Source organism: Camelus ferus, chromosome 9, assembly GCF_009834535.1.
Source record: "Camelus ferus isolate YT-003-E chromosome 9, BCGSAC_Cfer_1.0, whole genome shotgun sequence".
NCBI classification, from domain to species: Eukaryota; Metazoa; Chordata; class Mammalia; order Artiodactyla; family Camelidae; genus Camelus; species Camelus ferus.
Window position 1 is genome coordinate 17317361 of NC_045704.1, and position 20827 is coordinate 17338187.

The following is a 20827-nucleotide window of genomic DNA, read 5'->3' on the forward strand; positions in this document are numbered from 1 at the left end:
TAAGACAATAAAGCCACCCAGTCTGTGGGACTTTGTAATGGCAGTCATAACAAACTAATACACTACATTTAAAAAGGAAAAATAAACAGATAAATTTTATATTGTATAAAACATAATTTCAACATGCAACCAATATAAAACTATTAATGAGATATTTTACAAAATTTTTTCAATTCCAAATCTTTGAAATCTGGTGTGTATTTTACTGTTACAGCACATGTCAATTTGGACTCTCCTGTTTCAATTACTCAACAGCCAAGTGAGGAGAGGGGCTCCCACCTTGGACGGTGCTGAACTGACGTGTGACCTGCCAGCATGCTCAGCTGCAGGTTTTTACCTGGACATGCATCTTGGGAGGATTTTCTCTCCATATTGCAAAGCTGTCCTTCTTGTTCCAGACGGGATATACATTAACTTTATCAGACCCATGCTGCTTACCACTAGGGCCAGGACCCTACATTTTCCAGTTGTTTTCATTTGTTTTTATAAATCCATGAAGGCAAAATGCAAGACAATATAAGAATAACTGCACAGGTGCTCTGTGCCCCAGAAGGTCCCTGGACCAGAACTGTTGATTAGCGTCACAGGGCACAGCCAGCACAGCCAGCACCTTTTAAGAGCACCTACTGTGTGCCAGGTATTGTGCTGGGTGCATACACAAATAGGTGTATGCAGTCCTTAAAACAACCTTATAAGGCAGGGATTCTTACTGTATCTATCTCACAGAGGAGCAAAGCAAGGCTCACAGATACTGTGACTTGCTCACATCAGCCAGCAACCAGCCAGTACCTGGTATAGTAGGGAGCTAGAATGGTGTGTGTGTCTCCAAGGTCTGCTCCTGTCACCTTTGTCAGGAAACCCCCAGTGCTCAATGGTCCACATACCTAAAATTCAAATCCCTTTTAATTGTTTTGGGGTGTATTTATTTGCATCCATTGGAATATCTAAAAATTAAACACAATTTAAAACACACTCGATTGGAATAATTTTCTGAATAATTGGAATGCTATCTACTTTTGATCGTGCAATTCCTATTACCCAGAAAATACTGTTGATTTGCTAGATAGGAAATGAGTTGAGTTGGCTGTGCTTTAAAATCTTTAAAAATGTTAAAAAAAAAAAGTGGTAGAAAAAAAAAGATCCTTGGATGGAAGTGGTTTTTGTCTGCCTGAGGGGCCTCCCCCCGACCTACGGATGGGAATCTCCTCTACTTCTCAAGATTTGTCTAGTCTGCCCACCTCAGGCTCTTATGCCAGCCCCTAGCAGGAGTATTTCCCCATGTGCCTCTGTTAAAAGTCTGGAAAGAATCTAATAGGGTGGGACTCCCATCTGAGGGGCCAAGGGATTCAGGTGGCATTCTTGGGGCTGAAAATAAGAACCTGTGGCAGGCCTTCTGAATCATTTCCCAGGGTGCCTTTCTCGGAGAGGCTGTTTGGAAAGCTAAATCTTACAGTTCCCGGGACACTGACCTGATCTGGAAGACCAGAAGTCTTGGAATTTCTAGGATATGGACTGTCGTGGAAAATCAAGGCCTTTTGGTAGGAACCTGGGACAGCTATAAGGCAGAGCCAGGAAGGTGATCTCCATTTCTCTGAGGGCCCAAGGCCCACCCCCTTTCCTCCTCCAGGGCTTTTGTTGTGCCAGGCTGTCCCTCCTGGTCACCGTGGATGGGTGTGTGAGGAAAGGGCTCCATTCACCTGCATGGGCACCAAATTCATGTGGAACTTGTGCCCACTCCCCACTCAGCTCTAGGAAGGAGTTAAGCCATGAAGAGGTGCCCAGGCGGAGGTCTCGGAAGAGCAGGGCTGTGTCCCGCCGCACCAGCCCCATCATGCCCAGCGCCTTCTGGTCCGAGTAGGAGTGGTCCTCGGTCTCCCCACCTGTCAATGTATGTAGGGGGCTGAGTTGGTCTTTTCTCTTTCTGTGTCCAGTCTCAACACGCAGAACCTCAGGCATCCATGCTCCTAGGGACTCAAGAATCTCTCTGATAGCTTCAGTAGGAACAAGGAGATGACTCCTTCAAACCCAAGGAGACAGCTGGTCTCTAGTCCTTGTCCCCGAAAGACACAGGTGTCCCAGCACCCCCAGGCCCCCAGGTTTGTGGGTGTGGGACTAACCAGCATAGGTCCTGACACACTTGGAGAGCACGCTGAGGGGCAGCAGGGGGTCCATGAGGCTCAGAGGTGAGAGGGAGAGGTGGTAGACTGCAGCACTGGGACGGGGTAGGTTGCCATGATGCCATCTGCACCCACACCCCATAGGCTGCTGCCCGAAGGGATGCAGTGAAGCAGAGGTTTTCGTCTGTATGTCTCCTGTGAGGCATAACTGCTGGCCTATTGAGCCCCGCCACCACCACTAGCTAATGACCGGTAAAATCCGTCTTTTGGACATAACTAGACTCCGTGGAGGTCACCCTACCAGGGAAGCCTTGAAAGCCCAGATTTCTCACGTGCTGGCTCTCAGCCTCGCCTTCCCACTCACGTTCCCACGTAGGGATCCCATAGAACGTGTGTGTGTGTGTGTGTGTGTGTGTGTGTGTGTGTGTGTTCGTTCCCGCCTTTTCCCCGCCCTCTGTCTTCTAGTTCTCTTATAGCTCTCTTTCTTGGAGTTCTTATCTCGTTACTCTCCCTCCCGGGTAGAACGGAAGAGAGGTGGTTACATAAAGCTCAGCGCTATAGCAATAGCCTCAAACTGGGTGCAACCATTCGGAAGAGAGGCGGTAGCGGGAACTGCGCATGCCTGGGAAAAGGCGGGAAACCGGGGTGGGGGGGGCGCTAAAGGCTTGCGCATGCGCACACATTCAAGTGTCTTTGTCCGGAAGAGGCGGCTTTGGCTGTGGCGGCGCTGCGGTGAGGGCCTCCCTTGAGGCTGGATTCGGGAGGCCTAGAGAAACAGCTGTACACCGTCAAGGCCGGAAATAGCAGATCTGGAATCCTCTCTTCCCACCCCGCCCCTCCTCTCCGCCCTCCTAAGCACATGACCAGCCCTGGCACTGAGAGACACGGACGACCCTCTCCTCAGTCCTAGCCCTTCCAGGGGGCACAGGCCTCTGGGCTGAGACCTGCATTACCAGTCTTCGGACTAGCTGGCCTCACAGCGCCTCAGTTTCTGGATTGGGGCTGCATTGTTTTCCCCGCCTCAGGCTATACCACCGTCACCCACCTTCCGTGGCTAGAACTTGCGTGCCCCCCTTGTGCAGAGCAGGACCATTGAGTTCAAGGCCTGAGGCTGGACCTGGGGGGCATCACTGCCGGCCTCAGAGGAGGGGCAGGAGTGCTGGCACCAGCGGAGTCTTGGGCCCACGACCCGCTCACACCGCTCCCCCCAACGCTCCCCCAACTCTCCCCCAACGCAGCCCTGACCTTGCCTGGACATTGGCGGAGCCCCCGCCCTCTCCCAGCTCCCCCTTCTTGAGATGATAACAGGAGGCCATGGTCCTGGCGGGACTGGAACTCCCCCTCGGCTGAGGGGAAGGCTGTCAGAGAAACAAGTGTCTTCCTGCCCACTGGGCAACCCAGAGAGCTCAAATGTCGCTCCTGCCCGATTTTCGGCCTGCCCCGCGTGGAAACTGCCCGAAGGTAAGTGTCCACGTTCAGCAAGGTGTGCAGGTGCCTACCCAGTGCCTATCCCAGAGTGGTGCTCAGAGAGTTCTGGGACCCAGGAATGAGTATTGGCCCCTCGCCCAGAGACCCATACAGCTTCTGTTTGATTTCTCCCAGATTCCCGCGGGGGAGGCAGCCTGGTGCAGGGGAAGGAGTTAGAGCCTGGCTGAGTACCCTGGCTTGGCCAGCCCTAACTGCCCGGCCTCAGGCAAAATCCTTTTCTTTTCTAGGCCTCAGCTCCCTCCTGTTTCAAATGGGGCTGTTGACCTGTGTCTGGCAGGACTGTTGAGAGAGTACCTCAGCTAACCTGACATTCTGGAGGTCTTAGTTCTTCTTGAGGGAATGAATGACCATCCCTGGGAGGCTCCCTTCCTCGAAGCTAAACTCACCTGTGTTCCGGTAGTGTCTGGGGTCTAGCTGCTGGTTTTCTTCCTGAGTGCTGGCATCCCGCTGAATCCTGACATCACTTCGTAACCAGGTTTCCCCCTGAAGGCCAGCTTCATTCCCTGGGCCACTGTTCCACCCACCTTGGCTGGCGAATCTGACTCTAACACGGACCCCAAAGCTGAATCTATGGCAGAATCTGACCCATTCAAGAAGTGTCTCCTGCTCTGAGGCCATTTGCTGTATGGATGGTTGGTTTGGTTGTGATAGAAATCTCCACTCGGCCAAAGATTCCTTTTGTGATTTGGCTCCCTGGGCTGGAGTTTTGTACTGGGCCTAGGGTCTGACTGTCACTGTCTCTCTTGGAACATAAGTTTAGTCTGGGCAGGTAGATCATTTTGGGGTCCAAGTCTAGGCTGAGCCAGAGGTATTGCTCTAGCTTCTTGATGAGCTAGAGGTGGCTCTACTGGGCCAGGTCCTAGCTTCTCTGTATACAGGTCCCTCTCTCAATTCTGGCTCCTGTTGAGTTCTAAATTCTTTTTCTGAACTAGGTGTGTGCTATGAGGCAGCTTCCTGTTTCCTGAAGGGCACCCTTTAGTTAGGAGGTGATTGCTCTGCTGCAGGCTCCTATAGGGCAAGAAATTCCTTCTGCAAAGTAAATTTTTGTTGGTCTTAAGTTTCCTGCTGGGATTCAGCTTCATGTTGGGCAAAGGGCTCCTGCTGAGTGATGGGTCCTTGCTGTAAAGCAGGCTCCTGTTATGTATTGGGTCCCTGCTGAGCCTCAGATGCTGTCTGGGCTATGGGTGTCTTTTCTGGCCCAGATGCTGGCCGGTTGATAGGTGTCTGGTGTGGTTCAGTCAGGCCTAGATACTGTCTTAGAACCTGGCTCCACTGTTATTATTTTGCTCACAGGAGTTGTTGAGCTCCCAGGCTTCTCCGTCCTTTGTCACAGATCCCTCACTGATTGATTATGGTGGCACCTCCCTTTGGGTTCCACTCCTTCATCCTGGCATCACTGCTCTTCCTTTTTAAGACAATTGACAGTTGGGCCAACCATTGCTGGTCCCCCACTCCTGTGCAAGTGAAATACATCTGTGCCTCCTGCTGGGGGAGGAGGGATTGGGAACAAAAGGAGGCTGAGTGCCCAGTGGTCTCCTACCAGAGGAGGCCCAACTCACCACTCAGTTAAAATGTTTCTTCAAATAAGGCCAGTATCCCAACTTAGTCATTTGTTTCAGCTTAATGAAACAAGGGATGATTCTGGAGGAATGATCCTTTTCTAGTCTCCTCTGATGTTTGAGGAAAGGGTCAGAGGGGGAAGCAGGATTTACCCTGTTGTAATTTTTTCTCTCTTTATTCATTCTTTCAAATGGTTACCACTTTAATTTCTTTATATATCCTTCTGTTTATTTTACTTTCATGTTAAAGAAAAAGACATCCTCCTATTTTTATAGCTTGAAGCCCTTTTCAGTTGCATCTGAGATCTTCCACACCATCTTTCTAGCCTTGAACTATGCCTCTGCATATATGTCTTCTGTAGGAGACTGGAAACTCATGGAGTCCAATGACTATTAATGATGACGATGACGATCATGATGATGATGATGATGATGAATACTGGAGGCATTTTACAGGCTAGAAAACTCTACTAGTTTTTTTTTAAACCTATATTATCTTTAGTAATACACTGTCTGACTCATTGCTTTAACTTCTTTGCCCCACCTAACTCTTCCCTCAGAAAGGTTTGTTGAGTGAGTAAGAGAATTAACACATTGGGCAGTAGAAAGAGAGGGAGGATGATGTTGGGGAGAGGTGTGTGTAGGATCAGGTTAAGTTTGGAATGAACAGGTTAAAGTGAGTCATCTGGATTAAATATAAGTTTCCAGACCCCACTGAAAGAAATGATTTTGACCTATTACATTTAAATTATTTATTGACTTCTGTCTGCTATTTGCCTGGTTGTATTTAAGGTCAGGTGGGTCCAGCTGAGAACCCTGAGATTCCTGGCTTCTTTCAGGTAATTAAGCATCAGCCTGGGTAAGGAGAGGCCACAGGAAAATATTGTCAAGGGAAGAAAGCACTAGAGGAATGAATAATCTTGGGGAAAATGTTTTGTTTTGTTTTGTTTTGTTTTTTGAGAATACTGGAATGATAGGGAGTGGGGACAGGGATGGGGAGTTTGGTGTGGGAGAAAAGCATCTTCTAGGTGTGCTCACTGTCTTGTTGACTGAGAATGTTTCATCAAAAGGGTGGGCTGTCAGAGCTCCTATAAAGGCAGAGCAAAGCTTGCCAGCTGACATCGTCTGAGAAATTGCTGGCAGGCTCTGGAGTGCTTGTTTGGACTCCTGTGGTGTCTTTGGTGTCCTAGGGTAAAAAGAAAAGGGAGAGGCTAATGTTAAAAACATTTTTAAAATTTAATTTTTATGAGAGTTTTAAAAATGTTAAAAGTATACTTATCCAGTAGAAATAATTAAAATAAAAAAATATTCAGTAAAAAGTTAAAGGACATCCCTCATCCCAGCCTCTCCACTCCCCACCCCACAGAACTATTGCTAATAGTTTGCTTTAGTCCTCTGTACCTATTTGTATATAAATATAATAGTTTACTCTAAGAAACAAAAATGAGTTTATGCTATTCATTTTGTTGTCTCTGTACTTTAACGAATCTCTTATTATTGTACAATATCATGCAACTGTGGAAACCTGTAAAAATTTACATGTACAGTTCAATAAATAGTTACAATGAAGCTATTCATGAAACTACTACTCAGGCCTAGAAATGAATATTGTCAGCAACCATCCTCCTTTTCTGATCATTATCCTCCCTCTCCTCACAGAAGTAATCCTGACTTTTACAGTAGGCATTTACTTTTTTTTTTCTTTAGAGTTACAACACCTAGGTATATACTCCTAAATAATTTAATTTTGCCTTTTTTTTGAAACTCTGTATATGAAATCATGCTGCAACCATTCTCTTGTCTTTTTTTTTAACTCCACATTGTGCTGGTAAGATTTGTATACATTGTTTCATGTTTGCTCATTTTCACAAATATATAGTATTTGAATATACCACTATTTGTTCATTCTCCAAATTTCATTTTGGGGTAGTTATGAGCAGTGCTGCCATCAAATTCTTGTACATGTCTCCTGCAGTATATACACATGTGTTACTTTTCAGTATACTTCTAAGAGTGGCATTGCTTGGTCACAGAGCTTAAACTTTAGTAGATAACTACCAGCACTTTTTCAAAGTGATTTACCGCTTTACACTCCCATTAGCAGGAGGTGAGATTTTTCTCTGTTCTACTCTTACTAATACTTGATATTGTCAGACTTTTAAATTGTTGCCAATCTGATAATGTAGAGTGATCTCGTTTTGGCTTTAATTCCTATTTTTCCAGTTACTAGCAAGGTTGAGTAGCATTTCACATGTTTATTAGCCATTTGGATTATTTTTTGTCTCTGAAGTGCCTATTCAAGGCTTTTGCCTATTTGTTATGTTGCCTGCCTTCCTCTCATTGATCTATAGGAATTCCTTATCTAGTCTGAGTATTAACCCTTTGTCGACTATACACGTTGCAGAAATTACACCTACTTTGTAGACTGTCTTTTTCTTTTTACTGACCAAATTTCTTAATTTCAGTGAAGTCAGATTTATTAATCTTTTCCTCTATGACTTATATTTTTGTAACTTGTTTAAGAAATAGTTTTCTACCCCAAGGTGATGAATATATTCTCCTATATTTCCTTCTAAGTTTGTCCTTCAAATTTATGTCTTTAATCCACCTGAAATTTATTTTTGTGATGAGTTTGAAGTAGGGGGTCTCTGCATCTTTTTTTCACTTAATATGTGGTGGATATCTTTCTCATTAACACATAATGATCTGCCCAATTATCTTTGACAACTTCTGAATTGCCCAGTTTTCTTTTGATGAACATATATTTTATTGAGGTATGATTGACATATAACATATTAGTTTCAGGGGTACAACATAATGATTTGATATTTGCATATATTGCAAAATGATCACACAATGAGTCTGTTTATGATGAACATTAATTTTTTTGTCAATACAAATACTGCTATAATTAATATTCTTGTACATATACCTTTGAGTACCCATGCTCATATTCTATACTAAAGATTTCTTGAAGCAAGATTATGGTTAAAAGGGAAATATTTAAGTTTGTGGTAGGTACTACAAAATTATATTTTACTTCCATCAACAGTAATATAAAGATCTTGATTTATCCCATTCTTGAAAATATCATAATTTCAATCAGTTTTTCATTTGCTAATCTCTTTTTATATGATATTTAATAATGGCTAGAGTAGGGAGGAATCAAATACTGTCTGACACTGACAATGGTGTCATTGTCAGAGATCAATGACCAGGTCTCCAGCAGCCCCATCTCCCTCCACGTTGATAAACAACAGCCTTGTAAATGAAGGCATTTCCATAAGCCTTTCTAGAATTAGGAAACTTGTATTTTGCTCTTCTTGCTCTTCCTATTTTGTTACAAGCTGACACTGAGTAGAAAGGGTGAGGTGTGTGCTTATCCTGGTCTCCATTTCATCTCTCTTGTCTCTTTTCAACACCTGCTTCATCCCTAGTTGATTCCACAGAGTGACCAAGTTTAAGGAAGGTCATTCTTTTGCAACTTACTGGTTTTCTTCACCCTGCCCTTGAAACGATCACAGGGACATGGCTTCTTTGGCAGCCGGGGCACTGTCATGAGTTTTCTTTCAGAGGCTCTCAGGAACCAATCTGAAATAAAGGGTTTGTTGCTTAGGAGGGTTAATATGTTTGAGGGCAGGGCTTCACTTGGCATCTTCCTCGCATCTTTCTCATACTGCAGTGGGTGTGGCAAAGGGTCAACAAAAACAGTCACCACATCCAGTTCTATGAGCACCAGGGTTTCTAGGTTGTTTTGCCTGACCTGTATGGGCAAGAATTTGGTGGCAGATCTGGAGGAAGAGGCATGAGGGTATCATTAGGGAGACCCAAAAGTGAGGAGGAAGACCTAGGTGTCTGCCTTTTAGTGGCTGCTTTACTTCAAGCAAGTCATTTTGATCCTCTGATTCCAGTCTTACCTGTGAATAAAGTAAGATTGAGAAGAGGATCCAGGAAGAACTTGGAAGACAGCCCTAGATTGTTGGGGGAAAAAAGGCAAGGGGGGTTTGGGCAGCCAGAGATTCAGGCAGCTCTCCCCTGGACCTTGGAGCCCTCGCCTCAGCTCTTGCCTGAGGCTCAGGAAGAAAATAAGTGTTGGTGCTGCATGTGGTGGGCTGGTGGAGAGGGGAAAGGGTGAGGTCAGCTCAGGTAACATCTGCACTGGTCTCAGAGGGACTCGAGGGAGTGAGTTGGGATTTTGATGGTGCATTGCTGTTGTCGATGTTGATTACTGACCTTTGCAGTCACATTCTTGGGCGCCTTCTTGGAGCCTCCTCCCAGAAGCTTGGCGTTGGTCCCTGTGGCCTCTGGCGACCCCTGTCGGAAGGAAACAGGTCACTTCCAGGCACTGGAAAGGGAAGGGGCCAAAAGAAACCATCCCCCATCATTGTGCTGCCTAGGTCAGTGCAGCTCCATTTCTTTTCCTTTTTTACTCAGGGATCCTAGGGCACTTCAGGAGAGAAGAATTTTAAATGGATAAGGAATTGAGGTTTACAGTCTGGCCTAGAGAAAAGCTAGGCTGGAGGTAGGGGAAGAAGGAACAGCTTCTGGATAGAAGAGAGGACAAAAGGTAAGGGTTAATCAAGACCTTACAACCTCCCTCCATTAAGATCCCCTCTACACACATGAAAATCCTCAAGACTTAGGAATGAGAGCAAGGAGTAGATTATTCCATAAAGCAGTCAGGAACTTCACCTGACCTCCATGTTTGGTTGTATTTGAATGCATAGTTGCAGTTTAACCATAAGAAGACAATATTTATCTTTGTTCCTCTGGAACAAATCCTTGCCCCTTTAGGCCTCTATTCAAGGCTGTCTTATTGCCTGATGCTATCTTATTCCACTTTGTCATACCTAAAATATTTGTATGACAATCAGGTATGATGTTTTATAGAGATTCTGGGGCCAGAACTTGGCCCAGATAATGCTTCCTCTGAATGAGAGTTTCTGATCTTTCCTGTCAGAATTAATTATGTCTTCACCTGTTTCCCCATGGCATTCGAATGCAGCTCTCTCATTGCCCAATTACACTTACAGTTTGTTGTTTGAAATATGTTGTGGACTAAATTGTGTCCCCTTAAAACTCAATGAAGCCATAACTCTTAATAAGTCAGAATGACTGTTTTTGGAGATAGGGCCTTTAAAGAGATCATTAAGTTAAAATGAGGCCCTTATGGTGGGCTGTAATCCAGGCTGATTGAAATCTTTATAAGAAGAAGAAATTTTGCAACTGCAAAAGTAAGTTCAAAAAGGCAATAAACACATCTATCATTAATTACTGTAAATGTTAATGGGCTAAATCCTCCAGTTAAAAGATGTAGAGTGGCAGACTGGATAATAAAGCAAGAACCTACAATATGCTGCATACAAGTGACCCACTTTAGGGAGAAGGACACATATAGTTTGAGAGTGAAAGGATGGAAAAGGATATTCCATGCAAATGGAAAAGCCAAAAAAGCAGGTGTAGTAGCACTGATTTCAGACAAAATAGACTTTAAAACAAAGGCCAAAAAGAAAGATAAAGAAGGACATTTTATAATGATTAAAGGAGTGATACAAGATGAGGATATTACACTCATTAATATATATGCACCCAATATAGAAGCACCTAAGTACATAAAACAATTACTAACAGAGATAAAGGGGGAAATTGATGGGAATACAATCATTGTCGGAGATTTTAACACCACATTAACATCACTAGACAGATCTACCAGACAGAAAATAAATAAGGCAACAGAAAAATTAAATACTACAATAGAAAAATTAGATCTGGTGGATATTTTCAGAGCATTACACACCCCCAAAAATAGGATATACATTCTCTTCAAGTGCACATGGAACGTTTTTTAGGATTGATCATGTACTTCAGCACAAAAGAAGCCTCAACAATTTTAAGAAGATAGAAATTATCTCAAGCATCTTTACTGACCACAAAGCCATGAAACTAGAAATCAACTACAGAGAAACAAAGGAGAAAAAAGGAAAGCATGGAGATTAAACAACATGCTATTAAAAAACCAATGGGTCAATAATGAAATTAAAGTTGAAATTAAAAAATACGTTGAGACAAATGAAAATGAAAACACAACCACACAAAATTCATGGGACACAGCAAAGGCACTGCTAAGAGGAAGGTTATAGCGATACAGGCCTTCCTCAAAAAAGAAGAACAATCTCAAATAAACAATCTAACCAACGAGCTAAAAGAATTAGAAAAAGAAGAGCAAAAAACCCCTAAAGACAGCACAAGGAAGGAAATAATAAAGATCAGGGAGGAAATAAATAAAGTAGAGATTTAAAAAACCATAGAAAAAAATCAATCAAACCAAAAACTGTTTTTTTGGAAAAGTAAATAAAATCAACAAACCTCTGACCAAACTCACAAAGAAGAAAAAAGAGAGAGCACAAATAAAATAAGAAAGGAAAATGGAGAAATTACAACAAATAACATAGAAATACAGAATATCATACGAGAATATTATGAAAAACTATATGGAACCAAAATGGATAACCTAGAGGAGATGGACAAATTTCTGGAAACATACAGTCCACCAAGACTGAACCAAGAAGAAACTGACCACTTGAACAAACCAATCACTAGAAATGAAATTGAATTAGCAATAAAAAGCCTCCCTACAAATTAAAGTCCAGGACCGGAAGACTTCACTGGGGAATTCTACCAAACATACAAAGAACTCATAGCAGTCCTTCTCAAACTCTTCCAGAAGATTGAAAAGGAGGGAATACTCCCAAACTCATTCTATGAAGCCACCATCACCCTGATACCAAAACCAGGCAAAGACACTACAAAAAAAGAGAATTATAGGCCAATATCACTGATGAACATAGATGCCAAAATCCTCAACAAAATATTAGCAAATAGAATCCAACAGCACATAAAAAAGATTATACAACATGACCAAGTGGGGTTCATCCCAGGGACACAAGGGTGGTTCAACATATGCAAATCAACCAATATAATACACCACATCAACAAGAGAAAGGACAAAAACCACATGATCATCTCAATCGATGCAGAAAAAGCATTTGATAAAATTCAACACCCGTTTGTGATAAAAACTCTCACCAAAGTGGGTACAGAGGGAACATATCTCAACATAGTAAAAGCTATATATGACAAACCTACAGCCAGCATAGTACTCAATGGTGAAAGACTCAAAAGCTTCCCACTAAAGTCTGGGACAAGACAAGGATGCCCACTATCACCACTCCTATTCAACATAGTCTTGGAAGTCCTAGCCAGAGCAATTAGGCAAGAGAGAGAAATAAAAGGGATCCAAATTGGAAAAGAAGAGTTAAAAGTGTCAGTATATGCTGATGACATGTTACTATATATAGAAAACCCTAAAAGGTCCACACAAAAACTACTAGAGCTGATCGAAGAATTTAGCAAGGTAGCAGGTTTCAAGACTAACTTTCAAAAATCAGTTGCATTTCTTTACACTAATGATAAATCAACAGAAAAAGAAAGTAAAGAAACAATCCCCTTTAAAATAGCACCCAAAGTAATAAAATACCTAGGAATAAATCTAACCAAGGAGATGAAAGAATTATATACAGAAAACTATAGACCATTGATGAAGGAAGTTAAAGAAGACTTTAAAAAATGGAAAGATATCCCATGCTCTTGGATTAGAAGAATCAATATTGTTAAAATGATCATACTGCCCAAGGCAATCTACAGATTTAATGCAATCCCTATCAGATTACCCAGGACGTATTTCATAGAACTAGAACAAATCATAGTAAAATTTATATGGAACCACAAAAGACCTAGAATTGCCAAAGCATTACTGAAGAAAAAGAAAGAGGCTGGAGGAATAACTCTCCCAGACTTCAGACAATACTACAGAGCTACAGTATTCAAGACAGCATGGTATTGGTACCAAAACAGACATATAGACCAATGGAACAGAATAGAGAGCCCAGAAATGAACCCACAAACTTTTGGTCTACTAATCTTCGACAAAGGAGGCAAGAATATACAATGGAGTAAAGACAGTCTCTTCAGCAAATGGTGTTGGGAAAACTGGACAGCAGCATGTAAAACAATGAAGCTAGAACACTCCCTTACACGAAACACAAAAATAAACTCAAAATGGATCAAAGACTTAAACATAAGACAAGATACAATAAACCTCTTAGAGGAAAATATAGGCAAAACATTATCTGACATACATCTCAAAAATTTTCTCCTAGAAGAAATAAAAGCAAGAATAAACAAATGGGACCTAATGAAACTTATGAGCTTCTGCACAGCAAAGGAAACCATAAGTAAAACAAAAAGACAACCTACGGAATGGGAAAAAAATTTTGCAAATGAAACCGACAAAGGCTTGAGCTCCAGAATATATAAGTAGCTCATACGACTCAATAAGAAAAAAATAAACAACCCAATCCAAAAATGGGCAGAAGACCTAAACAAGCAATTCTCCAAGGAAGACATACAAATGATCAATAGACACATGAAAAAATGCTCAATATCACTAATTATCAGAAAAATGCAAATCAAAACTACGATGAGGTATCACCTCACACCAGTCAGAATGGCCATCATTCAAAAATCCACAAATGACAAATGCTGGAGAGACTGTGGAGAAAAGGGAACCCTCCTTCACTGCTGGTGGGAATGCCGTTTGGTGCAGCCACTGTGGAAAACAGTATGGAGATTCCTCAAAAGACTAGGAATAGACTTACCATATGACCCAGGAATCCCGTTCCTGGGCATATATCCAGAAGGAACCCTACTTCAGGATGACACCTGCACCCCAATGTTCATAGCAGCACTATTTACAATAGCCAAGACATGGAGACAGCCTAAATGTCCATCAACAGATGACTGGATAAAGAAGAAGTGGTATATTTATACAATGGAATACTACTCAGCCATAAAAACCGACAACATAACGCCATTTGCAGCAACGTGGATGCTCCTGGAGAATGTCATTCTAAGTGAAGTAAGCCAGAAAGAGAAAGAAAAATACCATATGAGATCGCTCATATGTGGAATCTGAAAAAAAACAAAGCATAAATGCAAAACAGAAACAGACTCATAGACATAGAATACAAACTTGTGGTTGCCAAGGGGGCGGGGGGTGGGAAGGGACAGACTGGGATTTCAAAATGTAGAATAGATAAACAAGATTATACTGTATTGCACAGGGAAATATATACAAGAGCTTATGGTAGCTCACAGAGAAAAAAATGTGACAATGAATATATATATATATGTTCATGTATAACTGAAAAACTGCTCTACACTGGAATTTGACACAACACTGTAAAATGATGATAACTCAATAAAAAGTGTTAAAAAAAAAAAAAAGAAGAAGAGATTTGGGCACACAGAGAGTCACCAAGCATGTTACACGCACAGAGGAATGACCAGGTGAGGAACTAGTAAAGAGACGGCCATCTGTAAGCCAAGGAGAGAGTCCCCAAAGTAACCAAGTTTGCTGACACTTGCTCTTGGACTTCTAGCCTCCAAAATTGTGAGAAAATAAATTACTGTTGTTTAAGCCACCCGGTCTGTGGTATTTTGTCGTGGTAGTGCTAGCAAACTAAAAATCTTTCTCCTTCACTGGACTCTGAACCAGTGGCTCAGAAGTCATTCAGCTACACGGCTCCTGACACATCATAGGCACATTTATGTTTCTGTGATAAGCAGACAGACAAGCTGTCTAGAAAGGGCCCTTAGAGCAGCATCTGGCTCCATCCAACTCCCCTATTTCCCAGACTCATGCCCTTTCTGCCACACAGATGGAAGGTGTTGCATCATTTCTCCAAGTGCTGGTTTCCAAATTGTTCTCATATGCTGTTTTGAGTTGTGTTAAAATAATTTCAACAGGCATAGCCCCTGCCATCTAAACTTTTCTAATATTTTACTCTCACCTGACCTCCATTTCTGGTTCCAGAGTAAAGCCACAGAATATTAGAACCAGAGGGAATTTAGAGATTACCAGTGGAATCCCTTCAGTGAGAAGTTTTTCTTTTTCATTCTAAATGCAACGTAACTATGTTACAGAGAATTTGGAATACAAATAAAGAAATCTTATTCTCACCAAATGTTGGCATTTTGGCATGTTTCCTGCATATGATTTTCTTTAGATCATGATAACCATACCATGTGAATAAATTTCTTTTTGTTCACTATATAAGCATATTGCTATGTTACCTACAACATTTATAACAGACATTTTGAATGACTGGGTAACATTCCCAATTTTATGTGCTCCAGATTACTTAACTTTTCTCTCATTGCTGAATATTTAGATTGTATTATTTTTGGATATTGATAAATTTCTTTGTGCTTGTAATTGTTTTCTAAATGTTGGATTGCTGACTTAGGGAAGATTTCCCAAATGGAATTACTGGGGCAAAAGTTGAGAACAGTTTATATTCCCTTTTTTTTACCTTTATATTTTTTGATACCATTACTAAGTTGCTTTTAAAAGGGTTATACAAATTAACTAAATCACTATCTCTTTTTTTTTTCCCCCAGGTAAGGAAACTGAGACCCAGAGAAAGCAAATGAAAAGCCCAAGTTCACAAAGGTAAAGATGACTCATCTGGAGCTAAAATCCAGGTTTAAGACTCTTAGTCTGTTGTTCTTTTTGCAGCCCTGCATGACCCTAATTTCATGGTGTAACTGAAAATACAGCTGCATGTTAATATAGTATTATGTACCTCAAAACAAACATCAGACATTTTTGAACCGCCTTTGCAATTTTTGCTATAGCTTATACCACCTCTTATACTATTTAGTTCATACTTCTGCTCTAAACAAATTTGATTTACATAAGAGGTTCATCCAATGCAGTATTTTCTATGAGACTGTGGGTTTGATACATGCTTAGCTTTTTTCTAACACGCATTAAAATAAACATATAACTATTAAAGTAAAAGCTAATTTATGTTCTAACTAAAATCAGTTTTGGAAAATATTGATATGGTGGAATAGCATGGACTTGATGTCAGACAGACTTAGGAGTCAACTACTTGCTCTGTCACTTAACTATGTGGTCTTGGAGAAGTCACTTAGCTTCTTTGGTCTTTGGTTCTCTGATTTGTAAAGAGACAGTATTGGTATCCACCTTGCCAAGCTGTTAGAAGTAAATGAACTACTGTGTGGCCCAGTGCCCAAGGAGGTGTTCTGTACATAATGGTTATTATTGCAGACTTCTGATTATTTCCCAAAGTAAATGTCCATGCTGGACTGTTTGGCTTATTGCTTTCTGCTCTTTGGCATATGTAAAGAAGTAGCTTCCACTTGTTAGTTTTTGTGGTAGATCTGTTGTTATTTTGACTTTCCAGTTCCACTGTGTATTAGTTTTGTGGTTTTGGACAAGTTGCTTAACTCTTCTGTGCCCCATTTACCTAATTCATAAAATGGGGCTAAAAAAAGTATATTGGTATGTGTGTACATACATCTGTTTCTTCGCTCTGTCCGCCAGAGGGCCTAGATGCAATAGCCCTAATAGCAATGGGTAATACCTTTGTGCGCAAGGTTTGTGTATATCACTCCCCCATTAAAGGAACCAGGGCCCCTTAGAGAAATGGCTGACTCCAAGGACAGGGAAGGAAAGCAGAAGATGAGCCTGGAACATCTTGTGGTATCAGAAAGTCAAAAACTGCTAAAAAAACCCCCAATCTGTCAAAATGATGCAGAGGCCAGTCTGAAGAGGCTCTCAGTGGCCAGTTTTGGGACAATATGAACAACATTATAAATAAGGATAGTAATAAATTATAATACACAAATATCCCTGAGAATTTACTTATATAAACTAATAATTGAATACCTGAATAAAGGGGAGAAGGAATAGCTCTTTCTTATAGTAGAATCCTACTTGATAAATTTAGAAGGAATGATGGAAATAGAAAATCACCATTTGGCTAAGGCCATAGTAATACTTGTTGTAGGCAAGAATCATCAATGATTTTCAAAATTAATTGGCAAAAGTATGATTAGAAGAAACAGGCTATTTGCATAGCTCAAAGTGTCTCTCCAGAAGATACTTATTATTTTCAATGGGAAAACAGTGTCTTTATGGACACCGCCTTAAGCAGTGTTCAAACTTAACATCAAGAGATACTGTTAACGTGGGCCTTCTGATGTGTTGCACCAAGAAGGCAAACATCACTTCTGTGGTGTTTTTGCCAAAAATCATAATCTGAATTTAATCATGAGGAAACATCAGATAAGTCCAAATTGAGGGACGTTCTGTAAAATAATTGACAGTGCTCTTCAAAAGTGTCAAGGGCATGGAAGACAAGGAAGTTCTGAGAAAGTGCCCTGGATTGGAGGAGACCAGGAGAGATGATAACTTTCTTCAGTGTAGGATCTTGGATTGGATTCTGACCGGGAAAAGGACATCAATGGATGATTAACAAACTCTGAACATTTGTCCATTAGCTAGTAGTATTGTATCATTGCTAATTTTCTGGTTTTGATAATTGTATTATGGTTATGTCTGGTGTTATTTGAAAAAAACCTGGATGGAGGATATATTGGAACTCTGATTATTTTTACAACAATATTTAAGTCTGAGAAATGAAAAGTTAAAAAAATACATTAGATTTCTGTGAAGACACATGAAGTGTAATACATGTGAAGTGCTGAGGACAGCCTGCCACAAAGGATTGTTTAACACGTAGGTGCTATTGGTACAGGTCATTTTATAAGTTATAAATAATCTTATAAGTAATGCGTATTCTATTATTGTAAGTAATTTATTTCCTAACATTGTCATCGCTTCTTACCGATTTCATTTTTCCCCCCTCCCCTGTAAAAAGCATATTAAGCATGTATGTGTTTTTTCTTTTAAAGAGATAAGGTAGGATCAGATTTTATTTTGAGAAAGTTCTCTAGGGGCTGAAGGAGTATTACTTCCTTCCTCCAGACTTGGTCCTGTGTTGCAAACTATGCTGGCCTGGGAAACAAGGATCGAGCCCGGGCATCACTGAACCGATGTGGTTTGTCATTGTGCCACCTGGCGGCGGAGTGCGCTTTCCCCAACCTGTCGCCCTTGTGCCTTAGGAGCTACTTTAGCTGTTTTACTCAGTTACATTTATTGAACTCTTACTAGGTTCGTATGAGCAGTCATTTAGTCTTCACAGCAGTTGTATTCACTAAGTGGTATTTTATTCATTTTAAGATAGTAAGACTGAGGTTCAAAAATTTTAAGCATCCTGTCCAGGGTTTCAAAGTAAGTGATGGAGCCAGGATTTGAATTGCAGTTGCCCTGAATTCAAATTTGATTCTAAAAGTTCCGGGAGTCAAAAAATCTCTCCATGTGTAGGGATTATTGGTATAAAGCAGCGGCTCTCAACTGGAGGGTGGTTTCCACCTCCAGGGGAAGTTTGGCAATGACTGGAGATATTTTTGGCTGTATTAACTGGGAGGAGGTAGGGGATAGGCTGCTACTGGCTTCTAGTGGGTAGAGGCCAGGCGAATGTTGCTAAACAGGTTACAACGCATAGAACAGCACCCCTACAGCAAAGAATTATCCATCCCTAACGTCAATAGAGCTGCTATGAAACCCAGGTGTCAAGTCTTCTAAAGGCAACATTTTGAACGTAGAAATCTGAGGCTTTATTTTTTCACTTAGCAAATATTTACTGAGCACTGTGCCGGATAATGTGAGCGATGTGGAAACAATACACCAGTCTGTGCCAATGGGGAGGCTGCAGATAGAAGGGCAGGGGTGGGGGTGGGAGATGCACGCCAACACCTCAACTTAAGGCAGAACATGAAAAGTGCAGAGAGAGTCAAGTTAGGGCTAAGCTTGTTCACATGAGGGAGAGCTCATATCTGATCCTGGGTGGAGTCAAGGGAGGCTGGAGGGGAGGTGGTTTTAGGCAGGTTGTGTGAGCAAAGTTGAGCTGGTGGGAAAGCACAGGACCAGCTCGGGAACAGCCCGAGGTCTAGTTGAGTGGAGCCCAGAGGCCTGGTTAGTGCGAGGAGGGATGGACGGGAAAGGCAGCTGTGGCTGGAGCTTTGAATCCAGGCTGAGGACTCTAGCCTTGGTGTCAGTCCTGGTGGTGGAAAAGCCTTTCCTTCCAGAAGGGTGTTCTAGGCCCTAAGGCTGTGTGGCCCAGCAGCTTCCAGAGAGCTCTCTCTGTAATGGAGGGGATGTTAGAAATTGGGATGGAGTAGGGTGAACTCCTGATTTTAGGACCACGAGTCGATGCTAAGTATGTTACAAAGCTATTTCATTTCAAAGTGGCCCTTGGAGAGATGTTTCCCTCAAGTGGCAGCACACATGGGGATCGGTCCCTTCTGCACAGTTGTACTGCTAAGGGCCTGGCCACTTGGGCTGTAGTGAAAGCTGGAGCCAATTCAGAACCCCTAACCCAAGGTCTGCTTCCCAAAGGTGAGCTGTTCAAACAGGGCTTGGTGTGGCTACAGCTTCAAACATGGTACTACCTGGTGGTGTGATTTTTCTAGTTTATCACCTTACCGTGTAATCATATTAAAAATTGTTAGAATATAATCGAGGACTTCCTTATTGTCTACAGATGTACAATTGCCTTCAACATCCTCCTACTACCGCCACCAGTAATTTCCCCAGGGGAAATTACTCTCTGGAACAAGGATTGGGGGAGAGGTAAGATAGCAAATATTTGAAGAGCAGTTATTTTTTCTCCCACCAGGTACAGTTCCAGACACTTTCATACACGCTGGCTCCTTTAACTCTCACAACCCTCTTTGGATTTATGTACAGTTCTTTCCTTTTTGTAAATCAGCGAATGAGGAAACAGGCACAGAGAAAGGCTCACTTGCCCCTCATTCCTGTAGCCTGAAGAGGCTACATTTTACTGCATGTGTGGTCATACTCTTTTCTGTTTTGCCACATTTTCTCCCACCCTTTATCCCTTTCAAAAAAATTTAATCTTTTTTTTACCTGGATTTGGGCTGCTGGAGACCATGGACATCAGCATTAGTAGCAGCAGCAGAAGGAGGGAAGAGATTAGAACTTTCATTTCAACTGCTGGTGCTGTGGTAGGTCACTTGAAGACTGTGTGGAAGGTTCCCAGTTAGAAGGTCTGTGCTTTAATCCCAGGCCAGTGTTCTCTTTAGATGGCGAGAACGTATAAGTGACCCTGGCCTTGTTAGGTAACAGTTAAGTTGGATCATGTGCTTTATGGGAATCTGGGAGGTCAAACTGGCCAAACAAAAGAAATGAAGCATTCTTAAGAACATGAGAGGGTGACTGATAACTTGGCAGCATAACTCATTCCCTCCCTTCTTTCTTCCTGCCTCCCTACCTACCAACATGCTTTGATTTCTTCCCCAAGTCTTTTTGCTTGTTTGAATTTCCTTATACCGAGTGACATTTTCTAGCTTAATATCTGGCAGGAAAGTGAATGCTAAAGGTTGGCAAAGAGAGGATGATACGGTCTGTTTCCCCTCTGTCTTCCCCACTCTCATCCTTGGCACAATGTCGGCAACAGCAGTGTTGTTGTTTGGGAAGTTGCTGCGTCCTGGCTGTTTATAATTTCCCCGAATTCTGTGGCCACGTAAGGTGGGAAGCAGAGAGGACCAAGGAGGAGAGGCTCTTCTCTCTTGCCCCAAACCCTGCCCTGGAGCACTGGGTCAAAGCAGGCCTCCTCGTTTGTCAGGAAGGTGGCCGTGGCCTAAGCG

General features: G+C 42.0%; 1 protein-coding gene and 1 pseudogene across 1 annotated transcript; both read right to left on the reverse strand.

Annotated features, from left to right (window-relative positions):
- Window positions 1–464: 464 nt before the first annotated feature.
- Window positions 465–5613, reverse strand: LOC102512062 (annotated as a pseudogene).
- Window positions 5614–5901: 288 nt separating this feature from the next.
- Window positions 5902–20317, reverse strand: CXCL17 (C-X-C motif chemokine ligand 17). The gene is made up of 4 exons (XM_032485980.1): window positions 20088–20317; window positions 9398–9478; window positions 8654–8755; window positions 5902–6350 (listed from the first exon to the last, which is right to left on the reverse strand). The coding sequence occupies exons 1-4, from the start codon at window positions 20164–20166 to the stop codon at window positions 6253–6255; spliced, it is 360 nt and encodes a 119-aa protein (XP_032341871.1). The 5' UTR covers window positions 20167–20317; the 3' UTR covers window positions 5902–6252.
- Window positions 20318–20827: the final 510 nt, after the last annotated feature.

Bases quoted from the DNA above. Each gene is read 5' to 3' on its own strand.
- CXCL17 (XM_032485980.1), bottom strand. From the start codon at position 20,166: ATGAAAGTTCTAATCTCTTCCCTCCTTCTGCTGCTGCTACTAATGCTG. The intron at 9,479-20,087 runs GTAAAAAAAAGA...TCCTTCCGACAG, and splicing joins CTCCAGCAGCCCAAATCCAG to GGGTCGCCAGAGGCCACAGG. The intron at 6,351-8,653 runs GTAAGTTGCAAA...TTTTTACCCTAG, and splicing joins GGGCAGGGTGAAGAAAACCA to GACACCAAAGACACCACAGG.